The sequence below is a fragment of the Porites lutea genome, chromosome 11 (genome assembly GCF_958299795.1).
Source record: "Porites lutea chromosome 11, jaPorLute2.1, whole genome shotgun sequence".
Classification (NCBI taxonomy): Eukaryota; Metazoa; Cnidaria; class Anthozoa; order Scleractinia; family Poritidae; genus Porites; species Porites lutea.
Genome location: NC_133211.1, coordinates 12,130,599 through 12,141,864, shown reverse-complemented (window position 1 = coordinate 12,141,864; position 11,266 = coordinate 12,130,599). Strand labels below are relative to the sequence as shown.

The window sequence follows — 11,266 nt, the reverse complement described above, 5'->3', positions numbered from 1 at the left end:
ACGACGATTTTTCTTCTCTGCTGTCTGAACTTGCATGGATATGGTTCTTAGGAAGGCAACTCAGGAGAGTTTGCCCACATTTGACGAAGTTTGCGCTTTGGAATAATCGCCCGTGGACTCCTGCCTAGACCAGACAACTTGCAAACCGTTTTTCAAAGCCAAACACACTTTCATTAGAGTCGACCGCGGGAGCAAACTACCATATCACACTTATTCCTGAAAATAGTGTTCGCTACATGAGATTTTGTAAATTCGGCCTCGAACACACAACCCTGACAACACCAAGAGGCGTGGACGCGTCGTTCAGCCACGCACATCACTCCACTTATTGCTTGGTGTTCGCTCAAGCTTGGGGATTTTGTAACTGGTGTTTTTGTTTCGATAAGAAAAATAAAATTCTCTATGATTAATCACAATTTATATCTTGAACGTAGTTTATTTAGAAGGTATATTTTTCTACAGTAGCCATCAATAAAAATAAACGAAAATTCATCAATGTTTAATAATCACACTTTATACGGTTGTTTAATGGGTATACTTTTACAGTAGCCATCAGTAAAAATAAAACAAATTATGCGAAGCTGGGCTTGAATTTTTTTCCATTGTGATGTATAAAGAGCACAAAACATGTTTCAAGGAGTGTTTCAGTATTATTAACAGACAACACTAACGGCTTAGCCTCCGTGTTAAAACAAAAACAAACAAACAAACAAGCAAAAAGACAGACAAAAATCTGGATTGTCTTCTTATTTGAAAGGAAAAAATTCTACTGCATCAAAAAAAGCCATTGGCATTTCTTGACAAGGTTATCGAAGGTTAACTAAAAAGTCTAATATTAAAGATTTTTGCATGAGTCTAAGGATTGCCTAGCATCTAAACCCTGCCTACCTTTAACTAAACAGCACATAACAAACATATTAATAAGTATGCAGCAGCTGAGTATGGGATACAATAATTTATATATAGTATATATAGATATATTATATATGTTATAGAGACTCACTAATTTGAATGGATATCATATTATATAATAACATTCCTTATATATATAAAAAATACAAACAAACTTTTTGTAAACTGGGACACAAAAGTTGGATAGAAATCTTCTAACCCACAGTTACAATTTGCCTCACATTAACCAGGAAGTAGGAAGAGGGGGGGGGGGGGGGGCTGCTGTTGACTCCAATTGTTTTGGATGGTGGACGCACCCCACCTGTTAATTAAATAGCACCATTTGCAGTTTACCTGACACTTTAATACATTACGAGAAAAACTAACTTAGAACGGAATTCTCCATACTTCATTCACAAGTTCCTAGAGGCCTGACTTGACCTTTAAGAAGTAGAGAAACAACAACAACAAAAACCTATTTTACCCCCAATCAGTCCTACTTGTCCTAGATAAAATTTAAGTCCTATGAATTTTATTTACTTGCCTGTGTAGCATGGCGGTCTCATTGGGAGCGCGACTGAGCGGCAAAGCTGCAAAAACATGCGCAAAGTGCACGTGAACGAGCGGTTGCACTTTCTCTACCCTCGCCCACCTTTATTATTTAGTGCGACCAACCAAAACCGCCATGCTATGCAGGCTAATTCAATAAAAGTCAAAGAACTGAAATTAAAATTTTTCCTCCAGTTTTAGACATACCTCTAAGAAGGCTAGATAGTTTTCATAATACACTACGGAAAATCTATACGTAAAAAGAACTGTGCTATTTTTGGACTTAAGTGTAACTTCCCTTTCCCAGATTTGAAAAAAAATGTGGGAAATTTTCCTGCCAACTTTCAGACATGACCAAGAGCAACTCATACTCAACATTTAACTCAGTAACTAGGATTTAAACGCATAAATAATAAAAATACAAATACAACAATTTTTGAATTGAATGTCTTAATCAGTGATGTTTTTGTGGCATCTCTTCTTCTATCTTGAGATGCCACATTTCTATAATGTAGCAGCTATGATTTCGATAAAATTCTGTGGAAAACTAAAAAAATTGGCATATTCCTGCAAGAAACTGTTTATCCTTCGACATAAATAAAAACATTCCAATAGACAAGTGGAGATATTTTGTGCAATGACAGAAGGCTGTTCTCTTGAATTACCAAAAAGCTAAAATCATTTAAGTAAAAACCAACAATACAATCCCATTATTATGGACAGTTTGCTTTGTCCCTGGGGAAAGAAAGCCCTTAGATTTTCTCTAAATTCAACTTGCTTAAAATGGATACTTTATATGGCCCTCTTGAAGTCCGTAATAACGGGATTAGACTATATTGTATTGCAGTAGTACTGGTAATTTGATGTAAATTTTCAAATTTTAAAAACATAATTCAAAGATAATCTAAGATATTTATATATAAGTATTTTAAGTCTCTTTTCACAACTTATCATGTTACACGACAGTGGTTTGATCTGGGTTTCCTGTTTCACCAGATCATGCCACAGGGACCCCCTTTGCCTTTTGCAGTCCAGCATTTCATCCTGGCTTTGTTAGCAGCAAGACTTCTTAGCTGTTGATCTCTCTAGCTGCAAATCTCCTTTTGGTCCTATAAACAAGATGAAAAGAGAAGTTTAAAAGTTCTAGAGTATCAACTATGAAACACAAAAGTGACATCACATGTAGTGCAGCTACCGGTATAAGTATCTAATATATATTTTGTTTTGTAGTATACTGCTTACAGTCAAATCTGAGTTTTAATTTTTGTTTTATGTGGTGAGAAAATATTAAAACATTAATTTTATTTGTAATAAGCCTGTTTTGAAATATTTCAACCTACTTTGTAGGGCTTAAAACCTATAATCTATGGTAAGTGTTGGACGAGAGTGTATCTGCTAGGACTATAGTTACTGGTAATAAGTATCTAATTTAGTTGCTTTTGATTGTGATAAGTCACATACCTGATGCTTGCATTTTATTATTTTTCATAAAATCTTCTGCTATTTTCTCAAAAACTTTGTCTGATAAAAACGAAAAATAACAGGATAGTGATGAGAAATATGTTTGTTAAAAAAATATGTCTTTCACTTGGATTTTTACAATGTTTTAGTTTTAGAAATTTATTTTAACGCCACAAATTATGTACCAACAACTTACCAACATTGTAGCCTCTTTTGCTGGATGTTTCAAATACATCTCCACCAATTTCTACAGGCACAAAAAATGAACAAGTGTAAATTAACTGATACACAAATAACTTTAAGTCAGTATAACAAGACAAGGCAGAATAAAGTGTGGAAACAGTGACAGTAGTCAGAATTTCCATAATTGAAGTTAGTACCCCACATTTAATGTTTTAACTAACCTCTGCCATAATTTGTGATAGATTTGCTTTGAACTTCTCTTGGTTGTCTGGCTTCTTCTATCAAATCTAGTTTAGTTCCACAAAGATAAATCTTGCAATCCTAACAGTAACAGTGACAGCAATAAAGAAAATTAAACAGTTTAAAAGGGTCTTTACATGTAATAAGTGAAAATTCACTACAGATGATATTTACAAATCTTTGATTGGAAACCATTTAAATTTGTCAGACACAAATCACTTTGGGGCTCAATCCACAAACAAGCAAGTTTTCCAAAGCGAACAATAAAAACAAATCAAGCATTTGTAGCTTATCAACAGAACAATGGATGATTACTATATCCTGCAAGCAGAGGCTACATTTTCACAGTGTAGGTAAAGTGCCTAGAAGTACTTTTTGCACACTAGCTCACCATAAAGTTGTTTTAAAGCAAAGTATTTTGAAAAAATTCAAGAAACACCAAGGGTGTTTTGAGCAAAGCTGCATGAATTGACCTTGCGTTTCCTGCCTTATCTCACATATTGCATGTTACAGTTATGTGTGAAAATCTTCAATGTGAACTGGTATATGTTGTGGTTCAATTTTATCCTTGGTACAAATTTTGTGCTCTTTTGTTTTCAGGTATGGCAATGTATAGTAATAATATGATAATGCGTTTGAAACAAAAGAAAATGAAATTTGAACCAAGGATAAAATTGAAACATAACATATATTTCAAAGAGCTACACAGCTGTAGTGTCAACTATTACTAGTAATACCAAGTCAAGAGTAAAAAGGTCTTGAAGATAGAGTCTAGTTTTTTCAACTTGGAACTTACGGGCTCAGCAGATTTTAGTTGACCAACCCAATACTTTGCTTTATCAAAACTGCTACTGTCTGTTAGATCTGTGAAGATGAAAGCATTTATATAAACAAATTAAAATACAATTATCATTATTACTCATACTGTCACTCATCCTCGGAGACCCAGGGGCAGTCAGTCGGGTCGGGAGAAAAGGCAGGACGAAAGTTTTCAAGTACGGGCGAAAGAGCCCCTGGGTACCGACTCTCACCGAACTATTTCCAAAAATTCAAGCAGATGCTGGTTCCTGATTGGGTACAAAAAATGCTTTGTATTATTGTGCCCAATCGGCGAACAGTTCCTTCTGAGTTCTTTTCGTGAGTTCGTACACGACGGCTATTGTCTCGATCACGGCTTGTCTGGCTCATGCACCAAAGAAATGCACGCAGTCAGGAAACTTTCAGTTTGATATAAAATCCCCATCTGATTTCAAAATATTGTCTGCCCGAAAACTAAAGACGCTTTTCCAAAAATACAAGCTTGAGCTTACAACAGGTATTCACACTTGCATCGGTCACGCGTCTTGCGTAAATACTAGGGAGTTTTTAAAGATACCACGACGGCTGACAGCCACGAAAACGTCGCATGGAAAAGTGAATTCACATTTTTTCAGTCTCTATCGTGATTATTCCAACTGGCTTACTTTGTCAAATGCAAGCGCTGACTCTTCTGGCGCTGAATTCAACCATCCAAGTTCATGACGAGAATGAATTTTGTCATTGCTTGTTTACGTCCTTCACAAAACGTGAAATTAGGCATTTTCACGGGTAGTCGTGCAGTTGACGGCAAAGAAAAGTACAAAAAAGCATGATGCACGTGCAAAGTTGGTGTTTTGCCTTGTGAAGCTATGGCTAATTTGACTTTCTCGTCACCGCCGCATCTTAAAGTTCCTATTATTTACAATACATTGTGATCCGTCAAAAACAGAATATTCTCAGGGAAAATTAAATTGCTCCTGCTGATAGCATCCCTAACCTTCCTTTGTTTCTGGTTAGGAAAGTAGAAAATAAAAGTTTTTCTTGCACGCACAAGCTTGATCAACGAACCGGGCAAGTGTGGCGAGACAATAGCCGTCGTGTACGAACTCACGAAAAGAACTCAGGAGAAACTGTTCGCCCATTGGGCACAAGAATACAAAGCATTTTTTGTGCCCAATCAGGAGGCGGCATCTGCTTGATTTTTTGGAAATAGTTTGGTGAGAGTCGGTACCCAGGGGCTCTTTTGCTCGTACTTGAAAACTTTCGTCTCGCCTTTTCTCCCGACCCGACTGACTGCCCCTGGGTCTCTGAGAATGACTGTCACTGATCTTAAACGGCATATAGTATTTATGATCATTCAAAACATTTCAAAAAACCATTTTTGTGTATAAATGTTCAAGTAATACTCATTTAAGAAACAAAATTAAATTCAGGTAAAATTTTTTTCAACCAAGGGTAATTTCCAATTCCCTTTGTCTCCCAGCCCTAATTATTCATGAATTAGGGCTAGAAGACAAAGGAAATTGGAAATTATCAACTTAAGTTAAAAAATTTCAACCTAACTATAATTTTGACCCGTAACATTTACACAAAATTTGACAAGGTGATAATCTGGATGACAACTATCACACCAGAAGGTATGAGGTTCCCCAGCCGAAGCAGAAACATCTTCAACGGAATTAACAAATTAACCCTTGCATAACCCCACAATTCTGATGGATAATGAAACCTTTTACACTTAATTTTAAGTTCCTTTATAGATATTCTTAATACGGTTCATATTTTATTGTCAGAGGTACCAATAGTTGAATAACAGTTTATAATTATTAAAGATATTTCATCTTCAACAATAAGTTAACCTATCCTTCACTGTAAATATTGGTAAGTAGTTACTCAACTAAGAAATTACCACAATTATGGTAAATATAATGATATCCTGTGTTTACATGGCAAAATCATAATGTAAGAATGATTGATTGATTTAAAAATAATAAAACAAACATCGATAAAAGTAGTACATGTACAGTGTACATCCACTTAGTGGTTCTTTGTCTACCACATCCCTGATCAAACTGGAATTTGGAAAACATGGTAGTTTTTGAGAAGAAGGAAAAACCAGGTGCCTGGAGAAAAATAGTCTGCAAAAGCAAACATATTTCCAGTAGTCGCTTCTCACTTTTTTGCCTGGAGAGAAGCGACAACACAAAATATGTCTGCATTTGCAGACTAGGAGAAAAATCTCATCCCACATACAGTGTTTGAGCCTGGGCCACATTGGTAAGAGGTAGTGGACTCAATATTTTATAACCCTTGACTAAAGGTAACTGACGGAAAAGTTCAAGTAGACCTTTCCTGCATTTTATTCTAGTAAGTACACACAAAGTATCAAGGCCAAGGCCTGGGTGGCCAATTTTGACCCAAGCCCTTTTTTGTGTTTTAGTTTACAGGATAGGTCTTTATTTTACTTTGTATAAGTATTACAATAAAAATTTGTATAACTTAATGATCCAGAAGGCTTTACAAACCAAAGCAGATGATTGCAGCCCTTGCACTGCGATAATACATTGCACTCATGGCTTGATATCTTTCTGCCCCAGCTGTGTCCTAAAATGACAATATAACAAAACAGAGGATAATTGTATTTAAATTTGCCTGGCTAAGAGTACAAAATCAAACTGCCACAGCAATAAAAAAAAAAAAACCTACCCATATTGCAAGGGATAAGTTTCTCCCTTGAATGTAAAGATCTTTCCTACAAAAAGCTGCTCCAATTGTCTGCAAAAAAAAAAATAATAATAAATAAACAACAGGTGAAAAATTTTTAATGTTACATTAACTTCAACATGCCAAGAAAAGATAAACCAAACATGAGTGTTTCTATTTTTGTTTAACAGAATACATGTAATGTCAGTTTTGTTTCCTTGCATCCAAGCATTTGTGAATACCTAAAACAAACTTGGTGGCAAAAAGTTAAGAATTGAATTCTTTAAACGTTTGTCAACAATATAAAGTAAAGATCTGAAATAAAAGTTTTCTTATAATATAAGCCAAAATATGATAGTATTTATTGGTTATGGCCTCTTTAGAAAACACACATCATTATCTAAGAAAGTATGAGGTACTGCTGTATTTACTCTAATTCAGACCTGTGAAAACGTTGAGTTAACTTTATCTAAAAATTGTGACCCGCTTTTCTCCCTTTTAGCTTCTCTATGGGTCTTGTGGACCCCAGTGTACAAAATCCTGGTAAGAACACTGATAATATAAAATTTCTGTGTTAGGTATAAATGCATGCAGTAGTCACATACCCATGACTGAAATATTTAAATTACACTTAATGCAATTCATAATTCATATTAATTCTTTACTTCTAACTCATATCTATTAGATGTGCAATATGCACATTCACCTGTACAACATACAGGTTACCTGAGACACAAAAATACCAGTTTATATGTTCAGAAACGCACTGATAATTATTTCAAAACCTGTCAACAATGAAAATCATTACAATAGACATGGACACTTTATTTTACATGGTGAACATGCTTAGCCATGATACAGTTTGTTTACAGATATCTGACAGTCACGGGTAAAATTAAGGCAGAAACTATAATACAAAACTAATGTTTAAAACTTGAATTATTAATCATGCTAAGATTATGAATTAACTATGATAAAATTTAAAATACCTTAACCTGAAATTATGATTTACCATGAAAGACTGGTTTGAAAATATTATGTCAATGAATATTTATTTTCAAAAAAATTTACTGTGAATTTCATCTAAAATGTTGCCTTATCATTTGCTGGAAAAATAGTTCACAATGATGTACATCTTCACCTCATTTTTTAAACTGGGGAAAACTAGCCCTAAAAATATGCATGGAATGAGGATCAGTACTCACACTGGGAATCTCTTCTGTAAAAAAGCCCCAAATATATCGGATAACAAGACATGTTTTCCCACTGCTGACACCTCCTAAAAGCAAAATTTTGTGATGCACTTTTTGCATTTCACAAAGCACTTAAAAAGGATTGTGAACCATGAAGAACATTTTGTTGAAAAGGTTTGCTTAATTATAAGAGTAAACAAACTCCAAATGTGGAAAATTTGCTAGGCACCAAGTTATTTTCAGAGCATAATGAAATTAAGGGGTCTTGGCATTTAATTTGCAAAACTGTCATACACAGTAGTGAATACAGGAGACAATTTTGACAAATTGATATATTTTGTTGGCATGCCGGCTTTCCAGAATGTTACCTTTTTGGCCAACTTACATGTTTAATTTGCACTTTATTTACATGATATTTGTGTGATATTGTGTACTGCCGGTGAGAGTACACTATTTTAGGGCAGGAATGTTTATTATTTCTTATATTTTGTGGGGCTTTCAGAATTCACAGTGTTTCATTGAGCATGCAACCTACAGATTAGTCAGTAATTTGCTGGTAGATAACTGACTAAGTAATCTGTAAGTTGTGTTGATTTGTACTAAGGCTCTTAGCCAAAGAAAAGACAGATAGTGAGTACAATGCACATAGTAAAATCTCCACTAATGGCCACCTCTCTATAACAATGGTCACTTTTTCTTGTCCTGGCGGGCAGTCCATACATTGATTCTAGTTTAAACCTCTTTCCAATGGCCACCTCTATACAAGGGAAATGGCCACTAAAATATAAAGCGTGTCCCCAATTGTCAGCGGCCGACAAAAAAGTCAAGAATAGTCATGGAATTTTTTCTCTGTATAGCGTGTCGATGATTATTCAAGGCACAAGTCTTTCAAATCATTTAAGATATATTAATGCAAATACAGTATTTTTTTATAAGAACCTTTTTATAACATTCTTAGAACGTACCTTAGGCTTAAAGTCAGTTAAGAATATTTTTATTTTGCTCATTTGTTTCTAGACTATGTGTAGTAGTAGCTAATTTTGGTGATTTTTATCAGGCGTATACAAGTGTGCGAGAGAAAGTCACCTTCCCAAAAAATCAACATGTGCCATAGTACACCCTAACCTCCCCGTAAGGGCCACCTCTCTGCAATGGCCACTTTTCTTTCTCCCCAAGGGGGCCAATGTGGAGATGTTCAACTGTAATAATATTATTAGTACAAAACCGCACCATTGGATAAATATACATGTATCAAAAGCAATGTCTCATATAGTGGGCAACATTTCTTCACCTCAGGCCCTAAAGCACGTGGTGAAACTGGGATTGTAAAGTAGTGCATTAAGCCAAATTAAACAGGTCCAAAATGACAACAAATTTCAAAATATTATCACATCATATTGGACTTTTAACAAAATAGAACTATTGTTACCTTACCTCATCAATACTGCAGTAATTTATGTATTTTTATGTACATTAGCAATTTTTTTTCTTTTCGATTCACATTGGAAAGTCTCCAATTTCTATTCAACATAGTTTGTGAGGTCTTCGATCTGGTTAATATATTCTGAAAGCCTGTTCTCTTTCACATTACACCGAATTATAAAAACAAGATAAGGTTATGTAGAATGTAAAAGACAGAGTGTAATAATTACATTCTTCCATTTTCAGTTTCAATCAATTAATTTGAAAGTTAAAATGTTATTCCAACTGTACAGGTGGTCATGCATCGCAATTTGAGTCTACACTATCTATAAATTTTAATACTTTCTTGATGATAAAATCCATTAAAGGAAAAACATAGATTTCGCAGATATACAATACTACAAATTTGAGAACACATTCGCCTTACCATGCACAATTAGAAGAAACATTTTACCAAAAACAATTTGCAGTGTTTTTCTGTTCTATACTTTACACAGGGTTGCTGTAATGTTAAGCTTAATAATTTTTACATGAAAAATCTAAAAAATGGCGTGATACCTAATCCCAGATTGCATCTTGCAAGCTTAACTTTTGAGTCTGTTAAGTGCGATTGAATTTAAACGTTTGTTCTCTTTTATTTCTGAGGCGAACTACACTCTGAGCTCAAAGTGATAAAGTAAGCTTAACTGTACTCACGCTGGGAGTTTCCTCACTGAAAGATCGCGTTATGTATCGAGTAACAAGGCAAGTCTTTCCACTGTTGACTTTTCCTAGAAGGACAACTTTAAGGTAAGTTTTCTCTTGCATTTCATAAAGAATGTATACGATGAATGAGAACTACAGTCAGCGAGTAGAGATCAGCTCCGAGAAAGGAGTTAAAAGGCTGTCAGAGTTGAAAACAGCTTCCTTTCCGCCTGCCCGCCATATTTGATTAGTGTGAGCCGTCATGTAAGGTACATAATACGTCACTGTACCCTAGGGAGTCTCGGGACTGGTTTTGGTCGACAACGAGGGACTTCTCACCGACGGAAATTTCCGCCTCCATAGAGCCTCCATAGCCTTGGGGGTCAACCTTTAGTAACTTCCTTTTCCAGGGCAGTCATGTAAGAGCTTTTAGACCACTGTCTTTCACTTGCGGCATAGCGGGTTAGCAGGACAGACGTTTTGCGACAACGACCCCACCCCACCCGCGAGCCGTTTGCAGACCTCGGTGATTTTTGGCGCCAAATCGAGTTCACTGATCAGTTTTTAATGACGGCTCAACCGTATTGAGTCTAGCCTCCAACGCAGGCGTTTTGGGGGGAGCTTCCCTAAAAACGCCTGCGTTGGAGGCTATATTGAGTCGTCCGTGTGAATTTATAGTTTGGAAGAAACGTAAACTCTCAACCCCAAGGGGGAACTCTAAATTAAAAACAGCAGGTATACTCTTGATCGCTCTTCAGAAAATAAGAAACCCTAAAGGGGACATACCCAACCCCGGGTTGGGTATGTGCCGCTGGCCTCTCAGGGCCCCTACCCCATTACATTCTATTCTGTGGCCAATTATAGACCCCATCTTCGAACTTAGTCACTTTCTTTCTATTTATGTATCTACCTTATCCGTCCTTTAAATAGGTAATCCTAAAATGAATTGACCCATCTTTTAAACTGAATGAAAAACACTACTTCTCACCTACAGTACAAACGTTCTGCTACCTTTGCTAAACGTAAATACGAAGAACTGTCTTACCCCAAAAATCAGATCACGTGCGACCCCATTATAGTCAATCCAGTCGCGAAAATGCGACCCCATCCAGCGGAACATCCCCATTAGTCTCTTATGAGGA

At 35.8% G+C, this 11,266-nt stretch overlaps 1 protein-coding gene across 2 annotated transcripts; it reads right to left on the bottom strand.

The window, feature by feature from the left end:
* Window positions 1-416: 416 nt before the first annotated feature.
* LOC140952349 (ras-related protein Rab-24-like) lies at window positions 417-10,402 on the bottom strand. Of its 2 annotated transcripts, XM_073401768.1 has the most exons (8): window positions 10,137-10,399; window positions 6,829-6,897; window positions 6,648-6,726; window positions 4,121-4,188; window positions 3,306-3,405; window positions 3,098-3,148; window positions 2,902-2,961; window positions 417-2,549 (listed from the first exon to the last, which is right to left on the bottom strand). In XM_073401768.1, the coding sequence occupies exons 1-8, from the start codon at window positions 10,245-10,247 to the stop codon at window positions 2,494-2,496; spliced, it is 594 nt and encodes a 197-aa protein (XP_073257869.1). In that variant the 5' UTR covers window positions 10,248-10,399; the 3' UTR covers window positions 417-2,493. The 2 variants fall into 2 exon arrangements, with proteins under 2 accessions (XP_073257869.1, XP_073257870.1); XM_073401769.1 differs by lacking the exon at window positions 2,902-2,961 and having other exon boundaries at window positions 10,137-10,402.
* Between the last annotated feature and the right edge of the window lie 864 nt (window positions 10,403-11,266).